The sequence below is a fragment of the Delphinapterus leucas genome, chromosome 7 (genome assembly GCF_059928025.1).
Source record: "Delphinapterus leucas isolate spDelLeu-1000000601 "Yukka" chromosome 7, BTC_Dleu_Yukka2, whole genome shotgun sequence".
NCBI classification, from domain to species: domain Eukaryota; kingdom Metazoa; phylum Chordata; class Mammalia; order Artiodactyla; family Monodontidae; genus Delphinapterus; species Delphinapterus leucas.
The window spans coordinates 3,531,227-3,555,434 of NC_143135.1; the positions used below are offsets into that span (position 1 = coordinate 3,531,227).

General features: G+C 55.8%; 1 protein-coding gene across 4 annotated transcripts in view; it reads right to left on the minus strand.

Moving 5' to 3' along the window:
* ANO1 (anoctamin 1) overlaps positions 1-24,208 on the minus strand; it is a 90,200-nt gene that overhangs the window by 34,603 nt on the left and 31,389 nt on the right. For all 4 annotated transcript variants that reach the window (XM_089914366.1, XM_022591145.2, XM_022591147.2 and 1 more), the window contains 4 exons: positions 21,317-21,358; positions 15,193-15,257; positions 14,257-14,391; positions 9,889-10,049 (listed from right to left, as the gene is read on the minus strand). In XM_089914366.1, coding sequence (XP_089770492.1) covers positions 9,889-10,049; positions 14,257-14,391; positions 15,193-15,257; positions 21,317-21,358 — 403 coding nt within the window. The remainder of the gene's footprint in view (positions 1-9,888; positions 10,050-14,256; positions 14,392-15,192; positions 15,258-21,316; positions 21,359-24,208) is intronic.

A 24,208-nucleotide genomic window follows, 5' to 3' on the forward strand; every position in this document is an offset into this window, starting at 1 on the left:
TCAGTGTCAGGGAAGAAACCAACTCGTCTTGGGACCTCTCCTGCTCATGCTGTTCATGCCACCTTCCATTATGGTCCCTGTCCCATGTCTCGCGGCCCTTCTGGGGTGTGGGGCAGGGATGGGGCCTTGTCATCTGGGTCCCCCATGGAGAGCCCAGTGTCAGGCACAAACAGGTGACTCAAGAGAACTCACTGAATGAATGAATGGCTTTTATGAGTAGACACTTGCAAATGGAGATACCACTGACTGAAACATTTATCATTAATTCTTCCCACCCACAAGGGAAAATCAGCAGAGACTGAGGGCTGGAGTAGCAATAAGGGTGGCCATAAAGTTAACCAGAGCTCCGGATTCTTGAGCTGCTATGTGCCAGGTACTGTTGAAAGAGCTATCACATGAAGTATTAATCTCATTTAAACCTCATAGTAATCATAGGAGGGAGCTGCTAGAATTTTCCTCATTTTACAGATGAGAAAACTGAGGCTCGGCGGAATTAAATGGCTTATCTGATAAGTGGCAGTGTCAAGATGGACATTCAATGAGGACTTTAGTGCAAATTCTCCAATGTCATCCTTCACCGGGAAAGAATACAGGCGTTGGACCTGGCAAGAGATGGGTCTGAATCTGACTCACCTCCTGGTTCAGAGAACATGCCCACCTCCCCATTAAGGTGAGGTGAGAACAGGGCCTCTGAGCTTGCACATATCTGCGCATAACGGGTACCTGCTCATCAAGTATTAGCTACGGTGCCAACCAGGTCCAGCCAGGAAACAGGAACCTCTTAGGTCTTCCGGACTGGGGTAATTTAATCCTGGGACTTGGCCACGTAGACAATGGAAGAGCTGAGAAGACAAGCAGTGGACGGTGAGACCACCCAGAGATTAGCGATAGCAGGAAGCTGCTGCCTATCTAGGGGCGGCGGGACCATGGGAGGTGGTGTCCCCAGAGCCAGAAACTGGAGCTGCCCAGAAGAAGCTAGGATCATGGAGGGAGGGCTTTCTGGAGGGAGGTAGAGCCAGGGAGAAGGCAAAACCGTTGCCAGAGGTGCCCCAGGAAGCACAGGAAGAGGAGGAGAAATACCCTGACTTCTCTCCCGCCTTCTGATCCCCCATCAGGGCTTCCCATTGGCTGAGCCTTCCAGGAAATGGTACAGCAAGGGAGCCTGGGAAATGTAGTTCCCTGTGATACAAATGTACTCTCGCAGACACATATGGCTGGTGGGTGTAGCCTGCACCGCCTCCTAAGAAGGAAGGTGTGAGGATGTTTCCTCCTGTCTCTCTCAACGTGTCCCTGGGTCACTGTAGTGGAGGCCCTTGGTTGGGGCCCATTCCCACACCACCAGCAGTTCTGGAAGGCCCGTCTCTCCTTCACTGTGTTCTGACAGCTGTCTCTCTCCGGCCTCCTCTACCTGCCCATGGCAAGGCCTCCTTTGAGACCTTGGGCTGAGTGGGGGAGGAGGGCTGGCTCCATGCACAGCAGGGAAGCTGGCCTGTTAACCTTCCCTGTCTCAGCCTCCCCATGTCTCCCCATTCCTAGGCTCACCGACCCACACCTCTACCTCCTGGACCTCCCCCTCCCTCCACTCACCAGCCTGCAGTGTGATAACTGTTACCTTTTAATGAGGACTCGGCCTGCACCAGGCTCTGTGCTAGTGATTTAGCGACACCAGTTATACGAACCCTCAAAACAACGCCATGCAGTAGGAGTGATTTCCACTCACTCTTTTACAAATGAGGACAGAGACTCAGAGGATTAAATGCTCTGCCCGAGGTCAACTTCAGGTTAGCAGCAGGAGTGGGATTTGAACCGAATTCTATTTGACCCGAGTCTACACTTAACCACCATACTTGACCGACGTCCTGCACAGATATTTGCTTTTCTTTACGGGAATAACAACTATAGTCGTCAGAAGCCTGAAGATGACAGCAAAACTTGTACTGCCATTTTATGGATGAGGAAATGCAGGCACAGAGAGGTTAAGTAACTTGTCCAAGGTCACACAGCTAGGCAGCTGGTATTTAAACCCAGGTATTCTTGCTCTAGAATTTTACTGTTAAATGTCTTAAGATAGATACAAGGGCCCTCTCCCAGCGGTATCTGTAGGTTGACCAGGACCGAGACGGGAAGCCAAGGAGTGGAGATGGTACATAGACAAGGCTTGTTGTGCTCGGCTATGTTTAAGAAATGCAGGCCTTTTATATAAAATCATGAGTTTCCTGCTTCTCCTTTAAAAATCAGAAACTCTGGCACCAGAAGGCTGGAGCCGAGGAGTGACAATCCATTTGTCAAGGTTTGGGCGTGCCTTCTCTGCTGGGCCACAGACCCCACTATGCCTATTGCCTGGGCTCTCGGGCTCCGAGTTTGCCACGCCTTTGCTCTGCAGCAAAGGGGCGGAGCTGTGACATTCAGGCTTGGCCAGTAGGACAGGCGATGGGAAGGCTCTTGCTGAGTTGGGGGCAGTCCTGAGGTCTCAGCTCAGAATCAGGCACCTTGAGCAGTGTGAAAACTCACCTGCTACTGGACTGGGCACAGGCAGGAAGAAAACCGAGGGCCCCTCCTTTGCAGCTGTGCTCCTGCAGCCCTCCCTCTCTATACCAGCCATGTGGACAGCAGCGGGTCCTGCCAGGCTCCCATCCCTTCCCTTCAAGGTACCCAATAATAGTTCTCCTGGCTGACGTGCCAACTACATCACACAGACGTAACACGGTGTCTACCTGGTGTCAGGTGCTGGGTATGCTTGGGGCATCTCCTTTCATCCCACCCGCAAGCCCTCAGCGCAGAGATAACGCACTCCTTCACACCGATGGGTAAACTGAGACCCTGAGGAGTCAGGTGACTGGTTAATATACAGCAGAAACCTCGATCCAGGACTTCTGACCCCAAGATCGACTGGGGTTAGGGGTGTGGCTTCCCGCCCACATGAGGACAAGCTGTGGGCCAAACCCGGTCCAGGGTACAAAAGACATGAAGAGATGGCCTTGACCCCAGCAGCCATACGAAGGGGCCAAGGAGACAAGACCATCCCCCCAAAATCCAGAACCCAGAGGGCAGTGCAGCAGGTAGTGAAGAGGGAACCCAGGCCAGGGTGCAAGCAGGTGTTTGAGCTTCTCGCAGCAGGAATCGCAGGTAGCGAAGAGGGAACCCAGGCCAGGGTGCAAGCAGGTGTTTGGGCTTCTCCCTTCAAACACTTGTTTTAATGACACAGTGTTAGACAAACACGTTCTTGTAGAGGAGCCCAGAGGCAGCAGGTGAGCGATGGACCCTGGATCTACCATGGCTCGAAGCAGGTATGAGCTTGGGCATGGGCCGCGCCCCCCCCCCCCACCTGCCTGCCAGACTCGGTCTCCACGTGTGTACAATGGGCTTGATAACAGTGCCCGCTGTGGGGCCTACGGTGAGGCACCCATAAGCCGATGCGCCGTGGAGCACAGGGCAGGGCCCACCCGTGGCAAGGGGCTCGACGGAGGAGCGGTCCCACGACCTGGCTGCACCTGAAGGATCTCCACCGCTTCTCATTAAGTGGCTGACGATAGAACAAAACATATGGTTGGTTCCATTTATAGAAAGCACCCAGAATACCTACAGATAAATCCATCATAGAGGCCGAAAGCAGACTGGTGGTTGCCAGGGGTGGGCACAGGGGGAAAGGGACAGACTGTTAAATGGGCACCAGGGTGCCACCTGGGAGGACGGTGGTAATGATGGCAGGACACGGTGAGTGTACTAAATGCCCCGAACTGTGCACTTAAGACAGTTAATTTATGTAAATTTCACGTGCATTAACAAAAAAAAGAATCACAGAACAATGGGTACAGATTGTGTTTATGGGCTTCAGTGCCCCTGCTGTAGGCCGGAGCTGCAGAGAAAACGGACCAGGACACACCCGCATGCTTCCGTGGGGAAGGGGCAGTCTGTCCATTCCCACCACCCCCCCGGATTTCTTAGAGTGTGGGCTGTACCGGAAGCCCCACCGCAGGGGGCTTGCTGAAATACAGACCCCTGGGCACCACGCTGAGCCGGAATCTCCGTTCTGGACGAGCGCTGCGCGTGGCGCTGTCCACACAGGCGTCTGGACGCACTGACCTACTCACCGTCTGTCCTTCCCTTCCGTCCGTCTCTGTCCACCAGGCGAGCTGCTGGTCTACCCCCCGCAGGACCCCGGGCCTCTGCTTCGGCTCTCCTCCCAGGCCGCACCCCACCCTACCTCCCTCGGGCCCAAACTACGTTCACTCCCGGTCCGAACCCCAATTTCCCCAATTCCGGTCGCTTCCTGGGCTGGCTGCTGACCCCCCCCCCCCTTTCTGAGCTTTCAGCCTCCCCTGAAACGCTGTTGCTGACCCTGTGGCACAATCTTGGACGTGTCATTAGACGCTCCCGGTTCGGCCGTCCCGTGGTCTTTTGTGCCCGTTGGAACCTCACAGGCTCTCAGGCCTGCCGTGGGAATCTCACAGGCCACGGAGGGAAGGCTCTGATGGATGCTGCGGCGCTTCTGCGGCTGCCCGGAGAACAGCCCCGTCTCCCTGGTGAGGTCCAAGCTCCTTATGGGCCGGGGTCTTGTCTCCCAAACCTGTACCAGGCACTCTTGAGCCGCGGAGGCCCCAGGGGTTAGGCAGGGCCGCACCCTCCTTAAAACAAGACCCCTGAGAGCAGAGACCAGCTTCTCAAACCTCTGGCTCTTGACAGTCCGACGTCTGCTCAGCACAGACTCCTTTCTCTGAATGTGGAGATCAGAGATGCATGGCCTCGGGCTGCAGGAACCGGACAAGAGAGTGACCTGAAACTGAGCGGGGCCCTGTGGGGCTCCCCGGCATGGAGGCCCTTTTGGTCCCCCATTTCTTATAGGCAAGACTGCAGCCCCCATGACCGTCCCTGAATTCCAAAGGGTGGATTCAAACAGCTGCTAATCAATGGAGAAGAAGCCAAGCAACCACCCGAAGCAAGATTAAAGGGACCAGAGAAACTCATCGAGATCAGGAGACGACCGCTGGCCTTCCCTGGTGGTCCAGTGGTTGAGAATCCGCCTGCCAATGCAGGGGACGTGGGTTCGAGCCCTGGTCGGGGAACTAAGATCCCACACGCGGTGGGGCAACTACTGAGCTCCGCGCCTCAACTAGAGAGAAGACGGCGCACCGCCACGAGGATCCCGCATGCCGCAACTAACGCCCGAGGCAGCCAAAACTAAAATAAATTAAAACATGGGGAGACGACCACCTGAGATGAGATTAAGGGACGGCAGGCCCTACTCGCCACACCCTAATCTTGTCAGAGAATCCCCCGCCCCCGCCCTTTGAACCGCTGCTATAAAGCCCTTCATCAAATCCTCTGGGGGGGGGGCACACACAGTTTTTCGAGGCAGAACCGGTGTGTCCCCCTTTGCCTGGCAAAGCAATAAAGCTCTCCTTTTCTACTTCACCCAAAACTCTGTCTCCGAGATTTGATTCGGCACCGGTGCACAGAGAGGCCGAGCTTTCGGTCACAAACCCACCTGTCGGCCCACAGGGGAGACAGGGCTCCCACACAAAGGCCCCCCGCCCTTCATTTTCTCACTGATTCTATTTATTTATCCCCTGAACAAGTGTTCGCTCACAAACCCGCTGCTGGCCTTTTAATTCCAGCAGAGACTCAGTCTCTCTCCCTCCGTCCGCACTGGGTGACTCAGCCGGTGACCTGCCCATTCCACTCAGAGTCTCGGGGGCAGAGCCCCCAGGAGAGATTTCAATCACACCTGTCACTCCACTAATGCCGGGACCATCTTTCTCCAGCTCCTTGCAGGCAGGCTCGAATCAAATAACCCCCTTTGTTCTGCCTGGAACTGACAAGGCTTTAAAACCCCATTATTATGCTATAATTTCAGAAAATTGATCCCGGCGGGAACAGCTAAATGGAGCTCAAAGTTTCTTCGTGTGACACCTTACTGAATGAAGGCTTTGCGTTGTCATAAATCCCGGGCAGGGGAGAGCTCAGCCAGAGCTCTCGGCTCCAGGACCAGCGGGTCAGCCTCTGGGCAAACCAGAGCCCACAGTGGAGCTGAAGCAACATGGAAACAGCGGCCAGAGGTGACTCCTGGGGCGGCAGAGCCCCGCTACTGTCAGTGTCAGGTTTGGGGTTGCTCTCTGTCACCATGCGAGCAGAAGCCTTCGCAGCTGGGGGACAGGAAAAGAAAGGACACAGTGGGATAAGAAACACCAGTGGGAAAATGATCCTTTAGAGGGTAATGAACAAGTAATTGAATAAGGGACTAAAAAAACCCCCTCAACAATGGCAAGCTCCTGCTAATAAGGCCTGACAGAGTAAAGTGTGAAAGAGCCCGGGGTCCATGGAGGGACTGAGGCTCCCTCCACCCTGGGGGCAGGGATGGATTGTCAACAGGCACCTCTCAGCCCAGCAGGCCCTTCCTGTTGCTTCTGTCTTGATTTATAACAAGCTCCTCTTTCCCTAACTGCTTCATGAGAGTGGTTTGGCTTTTTTGTTGTTGTTTTTTTCTCCCCCAAATGGGGGTGTGTAGACTGAACTTGCCCTTGACAGACAGGCACCTCTGTTGTCTCCTACGGTGGAAGTGGAGCTGGAGGATGTGGGGACACACAGATTTGCCCGTTTCGCTGCGTCTTGGATAGGGAAGGATGGGACCATCTGTTTTTCTCCCAAGGATGGGGCTGCTGGGAAGGGCTGGCCAACACCTTTGAGGCTGTGAAGTGGTACCCCTCTGCACACAGTAGGTGCTCAATAAAGAAGCATGATGTGACCAAGCTGGCTTCATTGAGGGGGTGCACAGAATTCAACCGACTCCCTGCCTCCTGGCGGGTTGAGTGGCATTGCTGCCTGTGTGCCCCTCACCGCCTGCTCATGGTGAATCTCTGCTCCCCCAGGAGGGCACAAAAGGGGGGTGGAGGATGTTTGGATGGAGAGGTGAAACCAGGGCACTAGCCTGGACCACGAAGGCCGATGGGCCAGGCACGGATCTATCATGTCTGCTACAAATCTGCTAGCTGTGTGATCTTGGGCAAGTCACTTAACCTCTCTGTGCTTCCCTGTCCACATCAGAATAACAGGGTTTCTCTCCAGGGTTGTTGTGGGGACCAGTGAGGTAGCCTGTGCAGAACTCTGTGCAGAGCTCTGGAGGGGGAAAGGGAGCCTGTTTGTTTGGAGGGAGCTGGGGAAAGTATTCCAGGTGAGAGAATGAATTTAAGGTAAGCCTGCCAGGAATAAGCACACACGTGAGCTAGACCTGATTAGTAACAGAGGGAGTAAAGCCCAGGGGTCAAGTATTTGGGGCTGGGGAGCCAGAACGCTGGGGTTCAAGTCTTGCCTCTGCCTCTTGTTAGCTGGTGTAACCCTGGGAAAGTTGCCTCAATTTTTTCATCTGCTAAATGGGGTAGTAAAGCCTGTTTCCCTCCTATAGTTACTGGGAGAATTAATGAGTCGCTCACATAAGATGCTCAGGACAGTGCCTGGCACACACTAGGAACCAGCCAACCAAAGCTAGCGTTCTTTTCTGAAGGAGATGAAGTGACATAATTCACAGAGGCCCCCAGGCACAAGGTGACAGGTTAGATCTGAGCTCCAGCCTCCAAGGGTCTAGGCTGTTTTCACGTTTTCAAGAAGCAAGGGCTCACTGATCCGAGGCAACAGCTAGCACGACATGACAACTAGCACCAGGTACAGCCCTAAGACATCACAAGACGTGACTCATTCGACATTCCCGACCACCGTCTGCATTTTACAAACGGGGAACCCAGGGCCCAGAGAGTTGAAGCAACTTTCCTGAAGTTGCACAGCTGGCAGGTGACAGAGCTGAGAGCTGGACCTGAGTCTGGCCCAGGGACTGGCACTATTACCTGCTGACTAGCCATCCTGGCTCGCAGCCAACGCGGCTGGGTATTGAAGTGGACCAAACCGTCAGGCCGGCAGCTGTGCAGCTGGGCTCCACCGTGGGCGTGAATGCTGCCGGGTGAGCCTCCCCTGCTCGGAGCGGGGGAACCGGGAGGCTGGGTGCCCAGCCAGGAGGTGTTCCAGCCTCAGCTTGGAGCTTCCTGGGCCCCGATCAGAGAGGAAGGAAGGGAGCCAACCAGAGATCTTGAGGAAGGCCAGGGAGGCTGGCAGGGAGAGCAGAGGGTGGTGGGAGGCAGGGGGGTGGTTCTGATAGACGCAGGGTCCAAAGAGACAGGGGTGGGCGGGGGAGGCGGAACAGGCTCAGGGCAGCGTGGGCTCCAGTCCTGGCCCTGCCAGTGGAGACCCACTTTCCTCATCTGTGAAATGGGGACAGTTTCTCAGCTGTGGGATAAGGTGGGATGAAGCGCAAGTAGCATCCAGCCCAATGTCAGACACATACACATCAGCTCAGTGAAGATGGCCATTGAGCCTAAATTTATAGTCAGGCTGATCCCAGAATTGATCATCCGAGCTAGAGTGTGGTGCGGGGAATCTTCTCATAAGCCACCATGAACCACACACAGACATCGCCTCCCCATGCTCTGTGGTAGCCCCGGCAAGGACTCCTCCAACCTCAGCTTGAATGCCTCCTGAAACAGGGTGCTCACCACCTGCCGGGCCAGCCCAGCCCAGCACTCACTGCTGGAAATCTCTCCCTTACGCTGAGCTGGTGACCTGTGACTCTCATTCTCAGCCTTGTTAGGAGGGCCATCACGTGCCCATCCCCAGGGTCCTCCTGTTCCCACCCCCACTTGCTCCCTGCACCCGCACCACAGGGCCTTTGCACATGCTGCGCCCTCCTGAATCTTGGACTAAGTCAGTGGATGCAGTGGTTTTCCCTCCCATGGTTTCCCCTGTGCCCAGCACAGGCACTTAGTAAATACTGGTTGGTACGCATGCTACACGCAAGGCACATCACCTTACTCAGTCTCAAACCCCCGCCGTGTGTCAGGCAGCCCTGCCTGTGGTTTGTGGTCACAAGGGCAGGACCGTTTACTGAGAGTCAGCCATGTACGTGCTAAGCATTGGCTGAGATTTTGTGCCCGCTGTCTCTGATCCTTATCACACCCTCAATTTACAGGCGAGGAAGCTGAGGGTTGAGTTATGTGGGGAAGGGCAGAGCTGACTTCCCTCCCCCAGGGTTCCTGTGTGCAGCTCCATCTCCTACTAGCTGGGAGCCTCTGAGGGCAAAGACTGGGGCTCTGGTGCCCAGGGGACGGCTCTGCACGCGGTTGCCCGAATCCTGAATGCCCTGCTGGCAAAGGCTGTGTCACGGGGCCACAGAAGAGGAAACAGGCTTATCTTCTGCTAATCCAGAAACGTCTGCGGAAACGCATCCAGCCACCACTTACCCACCTCCCATGCCCCCCAAGCCTGAGATGGGTACCAGGTAGGACCTGGATTCAGGAAGAATACTGGAGGAGGAGCCGTCTGCCCTGGACTCCAGGTAGCAGTGGAGTCCAGCAGTTAAGGGCACAGGCTCTGGAATCGTACGTTCACTCCTCACCTTGGCCGCTCAGGAGCTGGGTGATCCTGGGCCAGTCACATCAACTCTCCCTGGGCCTTGGCTTCCTTACTTGTAAAATGGGCATGTGACACCTGCAGGGGTGCTGGGGGATAATGAGAGCTGTGCCCCAGGGCCTGGGCCTGGTCGGGAGGAAGGCAGAACCCTCGGCACTCCTTGTTCTAAAGCAGCAACAAATCCCGGCCCCAGGAAAGAGGTCCCGGTTCCGGGAGCAAAGCACCTTCCTAGGCTTTTCATGCCGGGTCAGATGCATCTGTGGGTCGTGACCCAGTACAGACCCCAGTAACCTGCAGACAGAACGGGGGATTCTTTCTGCTGACCGTTCCTCCTGTGTGCATTCCTGGCAAACGGTCCTGAGGGTAGCCTCAAGGAGAGGGAGGGAATGTCGGGACCCACCCTCTGACCCACAGATGGGGTGGCGGCGCTCGTCTTACCCCAGAGGGCCATGAAGATGGAGAAGAACACAGTGGCGGGGTTGTCGAAGAGGTGGCTGGCGCGGGCCGTGGCGCACGCAGAGCTCATCTTCCAGTAGCTGCAGGTCTTGTCACACAGCGGGCACATGGTGATGTTGTGTCTCTGGTCACACATCTCCATGCTGGAAGAAAGGGAGCAGCCCAGAGTCCCCTGGCCGATGGGCAGCGTCCCTGCCGGCCCACGTGGACTGGAGCCTCCCGGAGCCATGTCGGGTGGGAGAAAGTGCTGGGGGTCCCCGCCGTTGTGGACATGGTCTGGCTCATCAGCCAGCTTCCGCCGGCGCCCACATCCCTCTTCTCCATCCCAGGTGGGCTTCAGGGATGTGTGACAGGTGCTGCCACACAGGGGCCCCAGCTCGGTTTCACACTCTGTCCCCCCTTAAAGCCTTAATGATTTTTGAACAGGGCCCTGCATTTTAATTTTGTACCCAGCCTGCAACTGGGCGTAGACCCATCGGACTTGGCTGTGTGGCCGGTGAGCGTTCATCTCTGAAGCCGAGGTCCCAGCCAGCCTCCCTCTGATAACCAGGCACCGTCAAGGTTGTGCTAAGAGTGAATGCTGTCCAGGTCCTGACTTGACAAGGCCCCGGAGACCCGAAGGAGGAATGGGATCGAGGCACGAGAACGCCACGCCTCTCCTGAGCCCTGGCCGTGAGCCTGGCACCTGCTAAGCGCCGTTCCTGCGGGCTTCAGTCCATCCCTGTGGGGACGCCGTGGGACAGCTGGCCCCGGGCAGGCCTGGGTACCAGCCTGTGGACATCGCTGGGCACTCTGGGCCCCTAAGAGGATGGAGGAATGGTTCTCCTGGACCTCCTCCCGGGAGACGGGTGGTTGGGTTGGAAGGAACACACCCACAAGCTGCCTGGGGTTGGGGACCCACCACGCCGGGCTCACCCCGAAAGTTAGGGGCAGCTCCTGCTCAGGATACTAGTCCGGCTCAGGGCAGGCTTTTATTCTGCTGAGTCTGGGGCTCGAGCCCAGGGGGCGTGGCTGGACAGGATGGGGAGCTGCGCGATGCCCAGTGGCCTGCCTCGTCCGCCCTGCCCAGCACGCAGGCTGTCTCCTGCTAATGCTGAAAAATGCAATAACGGCCATTAGCTGTGTGAGCAGAAGCTTGCGCCGAGCGTCCACCTGGCCTGGACCAGCTCTGGGGCCATTACAATCCCATCTTCATAGATGAGGAAGTGAGCCCAGAGAGGGCAAGTCACTTGCTCAGGGCCACACAGCAGAGTGGGGATTGAGGCCTGGGCTCTGTCTGTCAAGCCCGTGCCCTGCACTGCTCTCAGCTGATGCCCAGAGGCCACAGGAGGGCTCCCTGCCGAGACCAGGGGGCGTGGCCCAGGTCCTTGATGCCCTCTGTGCCCCCGACCCTGTCCTTTAGCCTCAGACTCAGTTTCTCCTTCTGGAAGATGAGAAGGGAGGCCAGAATTAGGCCCTGCCAACTCTGCCCTGCCCTGCCCTGCCCTTCTCCCTGCTAACTTGGACAAGATACTGAGCTATTATTAGACACCGGGCAGGAGTCTGATTCCCAAGGGTTAGGTGGCTATCGAGGAGGGGGCCGAATTGGGTGGTTGTTTTTGGCTTTTAAAAAAAATTTCTGGATGCACAGAATCGTGGCTGGGCCACAGCCATTGGTGTTGGAGAAACATTTGCTGAGAGGCTGTGGGGGACCCTCCTCTGCTAGCACTGTGGGCATTCAGCTCAATTCTCTTTCACAGTTACTCCTACCAAAGACTCATTAAAAGATTGTGTACATGCTGTATGTGCCAGGCATGGTGTCAGGCGTGGGAGAGGGAAAGATGGACCAGTTGGTGCCATGAAGCATCTGGGGGAGTGCGTGTGTGAGCACGCGTGCGTGTGCCTATGTGCACGTGTATGTGGGGCAGGGAGAGGCACACAGAGGCCGTAGGGCACCGTGGACTCGGGAGCCAGCCAGCTCTGGATTTGAATCTGAGCGCTACCGCTTGTGAGCTCTGTGGCCTTGGGCAGGTTGCTCCAACTCCTTGGGCCTCACTTTCCCCATCTATAGAATGGGGATGCTGAGAATAGAGAACCCATTTTTTTTTTAAATTGTTGTTTTTTTTTTTTGGCTGCGCTGTGCAGCACATGGGATTTTAGTTCCCTGACCAGGGATTGAATCCATGCTCTCGGCAGTGAAGGAGCGCAGCCCTAACCACTGGAACACCAGGGAATTCCCTGAGAACCCGTGTTACTGGGTTGTTAGGAGGATTAAACAGGGGAACGCACGTGAAGCCCTCGTAAGGGCCCTGGGACTCATCCTCCCGTTCACCATCATTATTGTGGGAATAATGGAGCCTTGTCCCTCCCTGAGCTTCCTCTCTTCTGGGGGCCTCTCCTGAAAGGCAGAGGGGCAGGACATCGCACCCGTGCAGGACCCCAGCCCCTCTCAGGGAACCTGTGGATGGAAGGCCCCCTCCACCATTGCCACGGTGCCGCCTGGGTCCCCGAGGATGGGAGGGGCCGGGGGGGCCAGAGCCCATGTCTCTGCCTGCCTGCCATGGCTGCCCAGCCCTCCTCCCTGCCAGTTTAAACAATATCAACCAGTCAAAAAGCCTGTTTCTGCTGGTTTTAAACCCTTAGCCTCTCCCTTCACTGCCTTCAGCCAAAATAAAGACAAGCCATGGGTGGGCCTGCTCTTTGGGGCAAATAGAGGGGCAGGGGCGGCAGGGCAGCATCGTGCGGGGCGCAGGGGGTGCGGGGGCACTGGCTATCCTACAAACTGGCTTGGGCCACATTCCAGGGGGAATGCACACTTCCTGCTTTGTTCACGGCACCAAGTGAGCAGAGGCCGAGGTCAGACGGGGCTCCAGGATTCCCAGTAAATGCTGTTTGCATCCCTGGCTGTGTGACAGCGCTGGCCTGGCCTGGCCTGGCCTGGGGATGTCGGCGTCCTTGTCAGGGAGCCCGCGCCTGCCTGGGCAGAGCATCCTGGACGAGGCCACCAGCCCAGCTTCCCCTCCAGGACCGGCAGGAAGGCGGACGGAGAAGTCTCCGTGGGGGGCCCCTCACCCTCCACTCAGTCCCCTCTGTGTCTGGGCTACTTTGATCTCTGCGTTCCTCAAACCCAAGCACAGTGAGCTCGTGTCATTAACAAACAAAAGGGACAAGCTTTCTCCTGCCTGTGCCCAAAATAACCCTAGAGGGACATAAGCCGGATTCCTTTAACGTTCTGATTCCGGGTGGGTGGAATAGTTTAGGTGTTATTCATGTATTCACAAATCGTTTGCACAAAATGACTGGATGTGGCCTTTCTGCACCGCTGAGTCCTAAGGAGTCAGTTTCTCCACCAAGTAAAAGACTCCTTCACTGGCTCTTTTCTGATCAGAACCACGGATGGATTGTCTAAACCACAGCTCTGCTTCAGAGACACTGGGCTGAGCCGTAAGAAACGTAAACTGCGCTGATGTACCGGGACTGTCCCTGACAGACCGCCAGCCCCCAAGAGGCAGGGCCAGGGGCGTCCACTTTTCTATCCAGCGTTTTGCCCATCGGCACACTGCTCCTGATGGAAGTTAGGCCTGAAATCCTGAACTCATAACACAATCAGTTATCCCTGGGTCGGTATTAGCAAGTCTAGGAAACCACTAGAAAAGAGGGGAGACGGTGTCCTCAAGCTCCCGCTGCTTGACTCACGCTCTGGCTGCCATTCTGGGAGAACCACACCCGGCACGAGGCCGGGCTGTCTCTGGGGTCCTGGCCTCCTTCCAAGAGCCCCCCACGCCTGGCCTACCCCTTGGTGAACAGTAGCAGTGCTATCAGCCCTGCGTTCAGAGACCAGGGCCTGTTGCACCCGGTCAGCTCTCATGATGGTCCTATTGTTGCAACATCTCCCAAAGCCGCGTGGCCAGGGGACGCGGCACGGACACAGGGCCTGGCTGGCTGAGTGCGCTGCCCCGAGGTCTCCAAATGGTCACATCCGTCTCATTTCCTGACCACACAGGGAAGTGGTCAATTTTCTTGTCACATAATGACCAAGAACTAAATGGGAAAAAAAGCTTCAAAGAACGAAAAGGAGTTGGATATTTATTTTATGTCTTCCTCTCGACAATAAAGCGTCTCCGGGGGCGATCGTGTCTGCAAAGGCCGCCCACACGCTCAGATGGCTATTACATACTTTGGACTGGGCGGCTCTCTTTCTGACACCGCCTGGCCTGGCCTGTGACTGCCCGGGGGCACTAAGCGGGTGCACGGCGGGGCAGGGGTTGGGGTGAGGGGCCCGAGTCCCAGGGAGTTCTGTTCCTGCAGCAATAGGAACGTGGCTCCTTAGTAACATGAGGATGTGTTCGGAGAGAGGGGCTGCCTGCCTACCTGGGGATGTTCTCGTCGACGGTGGCCCATCCGTAGAGGAAAACGATGATCCCGACCACGGAGGCGGGGATGAGCATCTGGGTGTAGACGCCCAGCCAGGCGAAGTACAGGCCAATCTTCTCCCCAAAATACTTCCTGCACCGCAGGGCAAAGCCAAACAGAGACACACTCTGAATCCACATCAGGGGGAATAAATTACACTGTACCCCCTCCCCCCGAGCGAGGAACAGCTCATAGGGGGGCCCCTGATTCTCTCAACCAAAGAAGCAGAGACTGGGGGCCCCCGAGCCAGGTCAGGTTTGGGGTGCTCTCTGCTTTCCCTATGCCAGCACTTCTCTACTGTGCCCCGAAGGTGGGCACATTTCCGCTTGTGATGCCCACGCTGAAGGACACGATGTCGCCCGGAGGCTGTCAGCTCTCTTCTAGCCCTGTTCAGCCTAAGAACAGGAAAACACTCCAGCCCCGAGGCACCAAGAGAACCAATCACGCTGTACGTTACGCGTTTCTGGCTCCTTGATGGGCTGAGTGCTGGTCTACGTGGCCCCATTGCCTGATCTGTTCGCCCCTTCCTGCCCCGGGATGGAGGTCCCCTCAGGAGAGGACGCATTGCCCAGAGGGGCAATTCTTACAAATTCCCAGGCAGCTCTTCCCTTCCTTTCACCACAGAAAGAAATCACACCAGATGCCTGGCTGGGTCAAGCTGGACCGTGAATTTAGGGGGAGACAGTGAATATGACAGATAAGAGCCCGTCCCGAAGTGAATTTGAATAAACTGTTATCTAAGGCTCAGCCAGGCTCCCGTCCTGCAGGGAGACCTTGGCTTTCCTACACAAGCTCTTCAAGTTCGAACAGGCCCCCATGCACTGCCCACTCAGCACAGTCGAAATGCACAGGGACATCTATCCGATCAGGCCTGCTCCCAGCGTCCCCTCTCACCTGACCAGGTCGATGGGCTGGTACTTGTAGAAGACCCCGTAACTCGCCCACTCTTCGTACAGGAGCTGGGAGAGAGGAAGTGGTGAAGGGCTGGGGAAAATGTAGCGCTCCCAGGTTACTCCCCAGAACACACAGCTGCTGGGCCCCCGCTGGACTGAGGTGTCTGCTCACAGCTACGTCATTCATTCATTCAACAAACACGTACAGAGGGTCAGCCCTGTGCTGGGTACCGTGGTGGACGCCGAGTTCTGAGCTGAGCACGGCAGACACAGCCCTGAGCCCTGGAGTTCCCGTTCTGGTCAGGGAGACGGACACGAGAAAACGGGTCAAAACTTTCAGCTCTGGTAAGGGCCTTGAAGAAGCCACGGGTGGTGGCGGGCTCTCCAAGGAGGAATAGGCTTATGTTTTTTTATTTTTATTTTTTTTTGCGGTAAGCGGGCCTCTCACTGTTGTGGCCTCTCCCGTTGCGGAGCACAGGCTCCGGATGCGCAGGCTCAGCGGCCACGGCTCACGGGCCCAGCCGCTCCGCGGCATGTGGGATCTTCCCGGACCGGGGCACGAACCCGCGTCCCCTGCATCGGCAGGCGGACTCTCAACCACTGCGCCACCAGGGAAGCCCTAGACTTATGTTTTTAGGTGACAGCGGGGATGGGAAAGAAACTTCTGGCATCATTATAGAGTCCTCACTGCTCACGATTTGATCTGGAATTGATCTCAAATGGCTGTCAGACACCTCACTTTCTTTGTAAAAGACAGACCCACCAGGCTTTGCAGCAGAGAAATACCAGTGGTACGATTTTTAAAAGTCTCACGGGACGCAAAGAGAGCCCGACGTGCGTCTCCTGAGATGGGCTATCTGATTAACACAGGTTAGTGAGGTCAATGAGCTCTACACACCCCATCACGCCCCAGGCTCCGGGCAGGACGGCAGTGAGCTTGGCGATTGGAAGCCTTGTATGAACGCGTGGGTATGGGGTGTCCTCGGGAAGACGCTGGGTTAGGACTGCTGGTTTTAATAAAGAAATCCCATGCATGTGGGTAATTAATGCTTTACCAACCTTAACTCAAAGCCTACGGTGACACTGCTGGCTGGAGGGGAGCTGGGCCCCAGCTGGGAATCCAGGGCCTCGGCTGCCCATCTCTGCTGGCAGGAAGCAGGGGTGGGGGACGCCCGTGAGAACTCACCATGGGCCCCAGGTCTCTCCTGTACACCGAAGCTTGGCTTGCATCCTTTTTCCTTTTCTTAATATTTGGACTTATAAACTTGGGGGGGTCTCCTATATACAGATTCTGCTGTGGCCCCCGAACACAGCCTTTTATATCATCGCCCAAAATACTCTAGACTATGGACTGAATGTGTCCCCCCAGATTCACAGGTTGAAGCCTTAGCCCCCAACATGACTGTATTTGGAGGTTGCGTCTTTCCGGAAATAATTAAGGTTAAATGAGGTCATGAGAGCAGGGTTTTGACCTGACAGGACTGGTGTCCTTATAAGAAGAGGAAGAGACACCAGAGCTTTCTTTTTTCACGTGCACACACGGAGGAAAGGCCGTGTGAGGACACAGTGAGAAGACGGCTGTCCGCAAGCCAGGAAGAGAGCCTGCACCAGAACCCAACCCTGCCGGCACCTTGATCTGGGACTTCCAGCCTCCAGAACTGTGAGACATAAATGTCTTCTGTTTAAGTCTGGTATTTTGTCATAGCAGCCTGAGCTAATATTACATTCTCCCCACTGACTTGGAAGATCCAGAGCTGATGGGATGGATTTCTATGCACAAAGATGCCTTCAACTGAGTCTCTGAAAATTAAAAATGTCTAAGAGGCTCACGGGGACGGGGCCAGCTTCCACAGACCAGAGAGTCAGGGGTCCCTAGAAATGACCTTCTAGCAAACTTTTCCATTTCCTCTCTCCTTCTGCAGCTCTGAAAATAATACCCAGGAGAACAGAGTTGCTGTGTTTCATCAAAAGTCAGCACACAGGGACAAAATAAGTAGGGAGGAAAAAACAGGGAGGAAAATAACATAGAAAAGCTAAAGCCATTCTTAATAAATTATAAGCGAAACTTGCTGTCAAAATCCTGGGTTTTGCCTGCTCTGATCTTTATAAGAGTAGCTTTCTTTAGATTTTAAGTCTCTCTGTAAGTGGCACAAGCAGGATGGGCTCAGCATGATTCCAAGTTCTGAAAGACTTAATGGCAAGTCTGGCTGCTGGTGGGGTAGCCTCTGTAGCTTCTGGGTAAGGAACTGGGATGCCCAGGGCCTCCCCCCATCTCAGAGGAGAAGGGGTCCAGGAATTGGAGCCGTGCTGCCCTGCTAGGACGGTGGCTCTGCTGGGTCTGGAGTCGGTGTCCTGGGCAGCGTCCCGAGTGGGTGATCTGAGCCAGGCCTTCCCCCTCTGAGCCCCACTGGGCATCCAGGGCAGACTCCCTCCCCTCTGAGCTCCATCACCTCCTTGATACTGAAAGAGTCTGTCCTTCCTCCCAGGTCATGGAGTGGACGCAGATGGGCTCATGCTTTGTGAAGCGAAGTGCTGGGGGCTTGTTATGTGCCATCTGTCTGATTACGCAGAAAAGGAGGAAAAGCCTACAGTTTTACTCTCTAAAGGAGAGGGCTGAGCCAGCAAACTCTGATGAGATCATGCAGCACCTCTGGAAAAGCAAAGCAGCCGTCACCAGTCACCAACCGGGCAGCTTCCTCCCTTCAGCTGAATGGATAAAGAAGATGTGGCACATATATACAATGGAATATTACTCAGCCATGAAAAGAAACGAAATTGAGCTATTTGTAATGAGGTGGATAGACCAAGAGTCTGTCATACAGAGTGAAGTAAGTCAGAAAGAGAAAGACAAATACCATATGCTAACACATATATATGGAACTTAAGAAAAAAAATGTCTTGAAGAACCTAGGGGTAAGACAGGAATAAAGACACAGACCTACTGGAGAACGGACTTGAGGACATGGGGAGGGGGAAGGGTGAGCTGTGACAGGGCGAGAGAGAGGCATGGACATATATACACTACCAAACGTAAGGTAGATAGCTACTGGGAAGCAGCCGCATGGCACAGGGAGATCAGCTCGGTGCTTTGTGACCGCCTGGAGGGGTGGGATGGGGAGGGTGGGAGGGAGGGAGATGCAGAGGGAAGAGATAGGGGGACATATGTATATGTTTAACTGATTCACTTTGTTATAGAGCAGAAACTAACACACCATTGTAAAGCAATTGTACTCCAATAAAGATGTAAAAAAAAAAAAAGAAAGCAAGCAAGCTGAAATTTACACCATAGACCAGCTGGGGGAGCATCAGAGCAGCGAGATGGGAGGGAGGGAGGGAGTGGGGAGGAATGAGGGCAGAGACCCTGGGATGGAAAGGGAGGGAGTGGAGGTTGCTGCGGGGGAGGGGAGGCACGGGACGGACGTTCTGGAAGGCTTGTCCTCGTCATGCTGGTCACCCTGTTCCCGGGCCTCCCCGCTGGGACTGGCCACAGCAGGCAAGCCACCATCCCCTGAGAGGTGTGGCAGATGGGGGCACACTTCAGCTTTCTACATAAACCACTTTACCTCGGTGGACTTTTCTTCCTGCCAAGAAGAGAACGTCAATCACCCTGTAGCTGTCAGCGTAAGGAAATGAAGCATCAGATTTCCCGGCTATGGTTGGCAGAACTCTGGGGGCCCCTCAGTCTGTGAGCAGGTGGGAGGTGTCGGGGGCCCTGGGGCAGGTCAGCTGGGCACCGGTGGCTCTGGTCACTGTGACCCTGGGAGCCTTCCAGCACCTGGACCTCAGAGGGATCCTGGTTCCCTCCACCAGCATCTCTCCTGCCCAGACCTCCCACCTGGGCCCATGTGGCTGGGCAGGTCCATCACAGCACTGACGCTGTCCTTAATTACTGTGTATGTACTCAACCCTTGCTGTCTCCCCCTAGGATGGAGGCACCAGGTTTGTCTGGTCTGTGTCATCCCCAGCTTCTCAAACAGGGCAGATAACAGGTTTCCAGTAAGTAATTGTTGAATGAATGAATGAATGCTGGGCCAGGGCCCCGTGGCTCTCAGTGCAGTACAGGAATGAGGTCACCTCAATCCACACCTGGAGTAACCCTCCCGCCCCCCAATCCTGGAGGAAGGAGCGCTTGGCCCCAAGGCCCCGAGCGTTTGTGGCCCGAAGATCAGGCCAATAGCTATGGCCTTGCTCAGCCCTGGCCCAGGCCTCCCTCTGCTGAGATATCCCTACTGTACCCCTGCTCTGCCAGCTCAGCACAGGACCAGGGCCTTGGCTTGGCTACGTCCCCCCTTCTCTCCTCAGGCACTTGGGGCTCCTGACACTGACGGGATGCCACAGATTTTGTCATTGTGAAAGCAAAATACTCAGAACCAGATCACTTTAGATGCGGCGGCCATGGGAGAAAGAGTCCTCTGAGTTAGATACAAACACGTATACAAACACGTTAGATACAAACACGTATCTGGGGCATTTCCCCTTCCCCCCTTCCTTCTCTCCTTCCTTCCATCCACCCACCACTACTCATCCATCCATCCCTCCCTCCCTCCATCCATCCATCCATCCACCCGTCCATCTATCTGTCAGTCCATCTGTCCACCCATCCACCCACCCATCCGTCCATCCACTCATCCAATACTCCCTGATCATGGACCAGTCTTTGTATTCATGGCTGGGACATAACGTTAAGTGAGGAGAGGGGGGGTGGAAAGTGGGCCGCATTCCAGGCAGAGAGCTTTTGGGTCTGGATAAACCTGGAGCTGTCTGCTGGGCCGGTACACTATAGTGGCCAGTAAATAGTTCCTGAGTAATGACTGAAGGAGACAGTCTTGGCACTGACGCGACCATCAGCCAAGTTGTCTTTAGATTAGAAAGGCGGCAGTGCGGCTGCAGCACGGGGAAGAGGGTGGGAGATTAGGGCGGAGGGGCCTGGGACCTGGAGGCTGAACGGCCAGAAGAGGGTCTCTGTGGAGGAAGTGCACCAGGCAGTGGCAGAGGGCTGCAGAGGGACGAAGGGGGCTGGGCTCTGAGGCCAGGCTTGGTGCAGGGCAGGCCCGTGGACGGGATGGAGGAGATCTGCAAGTCACGGGCTCTCAGACGAATGCCAGATGTTACACTAAAAATAACCAAATATGTAATTTTTGTGCTAAATCAGATAGCATCTTCAGCTGGATTCCCGGGCGGGCGGGCAGGCGAGTTGTATCAAGTACCGGAGGCTTAAAAACACATATGGGGGGCTGGAGGGAGGTGGGAACAGAGCATTCCACACGCAGAGTCTCCTGGGCCTTGCAATTTGGGACAAGGCCTCCATTGTGAGGTTCTCAGGGAAACATCCCTACCCAGCACCTTGGAAGGATCCGTTCTTGGGGAGCAAGAGATGGGACAAAGGGGGCTGAAAGGAACGCAGAGCCCAGGGAGGGCTGCTCCCTGAGGTGAGGGAGGGCAGGGCTTGCTGGGGAGCTGGGATAGGCTCATGTGGAGGCAGGGAGGCTGGGATCCGGGTGTGGGCACGCGAGGGAAGGAGAACTGGCTGTGGTGGCGTGGATGTGGGGTGGGTGCAGGACCAGAGCTTCCTGAGAGCCTGGGTGGGTGGAATTAGGGAGAACCATTGAAGAATAAAGGATCACTAGGCATTTCCCAAAGTGTGTCTCATGGGACACCAGCTCCATAACTTTCCCATTAAAAAGGGTTCCAGGTCAAGTGAGTTTGAGAAACTGGCTTGACCACCATCCATCGTGTTCCCGTGTGCTGCTGGGGGCCGGTGCACTCCAGGCGCTGGCCCCGTGGCTCCCAGAGTTATTCTCCCGGAAGCCAGGCAGGATTAGGCCAAAGGTCGGCAAAGAGCCCTGGAGGTTCTGACCGATCTGGTGAGACATGGGTTTTAAGCTGCCCAGGTCAGTGCAGGAAGGAAGGGCAGGCGGGGGGCACGTCCCTTCCCTTCACATGCTCGGACAACCTGCCAAGGATGCTTTTGAGAATCAGAGAGGAAAACAGTCCAACGAGGTGAGTTCACCAACCTTCTCACTCAGATGTGGGGCTGCAGTGCCGTGACCACCGAGCCCCTGTTCCCCGCTGGCCCCCAGACCCCCAGACCCCAAGGAGCGGTCTCCCGGCTCTGTAGCACCTACCTTCCTGTCGTTGAACTCCACGTTCTCCCCTTCATAGTCTCCCTGTAAAGAGAGAAAGGTGTCTTACTGTCCTGTAACCTTTCCAGACATGCACTCCAGCTGCCCCCACTACGCAGGTGAGCTAGTCCCAGGACAGAACTTCACACAGTGCGGAAGGGAGCCCAGGCCCCCTCCTCCTAGGATAAAAAGTGTCCCGGGAAAGCCCGAAGCGCCTTCCCCTCGACACAGAGACGACGTCCAGGATGGGAATGCGGTCAGGTCCTTGGAACTGGCGACACAGAGGAAAGGGGGCTTCAGGGGCTGGAGGGATTGTCAACAGGGTGAACATGCATCCCACTCTGCCAGGAGGGTCCTGGCGTCTCATCCCAGGTCCCACTAGGGTGGTGCCCCCTTTCCTCTCAAGTGTCCCAGGAGGGACCATGAGTTAGATGATCCCAGTGCATACAGATCGGTGAGTCCAATGCTCCCATTCTACAGATGGGAACACCGAGGCTCAGAGGAGCAAACTGACATTCCTGGGAGAGACAGAAAAATCCGGTCAGACCTGGGACTTGGATCTAGGTCTCCAAATCCAATGGAAGAGAAGGAGTGTCTAAAGGTCGAAAGCTAGCCCAGTATTCCAATGGGTGACACTGATGACTAGAAGACTGGCCAACTGGTCCTGAGGACTGCCAGGCAGATAAAGCTCTGAGGGCTCTGGGAGGTCTGCCTGGTGCCCGCTCCTCTCACCAGCTCCTTCCGTGACCCCCCTTCCGGCCCCGCCAGCCCCCTCCAGGCGGGGAGAACTTGACCACCAGGTGGGCAACCGATTCCTGTGGTCTTTGAATGAAGATGCTCTGGGAGCAGTTTAACCAAATTCCCCCCCGGGTCTTCAGGGGCCCTCTCCACCCAACCCAACCTATCCCCTTCCCAGAGTTGTCCCTCTTGTCTAAGATGGGCCCACGATTCCAGCAGCACCTCATTTCTGTAGAGGTCAGCTAGCCGGTGACCTTGAAGGAGGCAGTTGCCAACCAGGAAGGAAGCCAAAAAGCCACCCAGCAGTGGCTGAAATGCCAAGTCCTTCTCCAGATTCGAATGCTAGTTATGGAGTAGGAGGCTCTTCCTCTATGTGCAGTCCCAACAGGCTGCTGTCTGGTTGGCAACGACCCCGGCCCCTGGCCTGGCAGATGCTCTTGTGGAATGAATGAATGAGTGAGTGAACGCAGCAAGCAAGGCCCTGGAGAGGGTGGGATGCTCTGGGCCACGCACTGAGATGCGACCCAGGAGAGCTCAGGGGTGAGAAGCAGATGGTGAGAAGCGTACACGCGCGGGAGGGGCCTGCTGCCTGCCAGAGGCCGAGGTGCAGCCTCGCAACAGCCGGCATCCTCTGTTTAAGGCATGGGGTCCACAGGGCTAGCTTCAGAGGATTTATCTCCCCAAATATTTGAACATCAGCTCTGGTACTTAACGGGGTGTGTGTCCATCAGCTGTACGGAAAATTCATGGATGTAAAATCTCATATTCCCTCGAGATGACCGAGATCCATCATCCCGCTGGAAAGAACCCTGGAAGCAGAGCCAGAGGATCTGGGCTCCACTCCTTGGCTGTGTGCGTGTGGGCAAGTTGCTTGAGCAGTTGCAGCCTCAGTTTCCCCATCTGTAAAGTGGGAACAAACCCCACGTGGCAGGCTTCCCTACTGCTGTGTAAGGGACAAAGATGATGGTGCGCAAGGAGTTTCTAACATGAGGATCTTGGAGGTGCTTTTTGGGGGCTCAGTGGAAGTCTTGTACTCATCGGTTTAAACTGCTGCTAGAATTGATTCCTAAGACAAATGTGGCAGCGAAGCCTGAGAAGAGGGGTGCGTCGGCCTCCAGGGGAGGACGCAGTGGTGGTGCAGCCAGGGGTGGAGTAGCCTGTTGTCAGCCAGGGCTGGCTTCTGGCCCCAGCTCCTCCACAGGGGCTGTGTGAACTTGGGCGAGTCACTAAAGCTCTCTGAGCCTCCGTGTTTGCACCAGATTGAATGAGATAAAGCTCCTACTAGACACAGTTCTTCGCATACAGTAGGCGCTCAGAAATGTCGATCTTTCCCCTTTCCCTTTCAAGACTTAAAGGGCTGAATCAAACAGGCAGGGAGGCCCTGAAACGTTTCGGCTTCTGTCCCTGACATCTTGGCAGGAGTGACAGCTCAAAGGCCAAGTAGGGCTGAGCAAACCTGAGTGGCACAGATGGGACGGATGAGCGAGGCGCCTTCTAGGGAGAAGCCGGAAGCGCCAGCCGGGACCTGCGGGGTCTGAGTCCTCCCTCGAAGCATTCATCCCGCAACAGGTCAACCACCAAGACACCTCGACTTAACCCCACGCTGAATTTATTGAGCGCCTACTAGGTGCAGGGGCTTCCATGAGATGCACGCGTAATGAATGGCGGCCAAACAGTGTTGTCTTTGTGGGACAGGGAGCTTGGAGGTCCAGAGGGGAAGACTCAACCGTGCCGGGGAGGCGGGGAAAGGAAGGCTCCATGGGGATGCTTTGTTTGCCCTGGGGAGGGGTTGTGCAGGCAGAGGAGGAGGGAAGAGCACTGCAGACAGAAGGAACAGCATGAACGGAGGCACAGAGGTGGGAAAACGGGATCAGTTGAGCCCAAATCCTTACAGTGAGTGACGGGGGACAGCGGCAGTTCGGCTGAGCATCTTTCCCTCTGAGTCTATGGTCCGGGTGGACAGCCCTTTGCTGTCCGGCCCCACCCCCCGTTCATCCAACGTCTTACTGAAAGCCCTTCTGTTTCTGAATTCCTGCTAACACCCTCTGCAGCCCTGGCAACTGGACAGGGCAGGTATTATTTCTGACTTGCAGATGGGGGCACTGGGGCTCAGAGAGGACAGGGGCTGCCTCTACTCAAGGTCACAGAGGCGTGAGC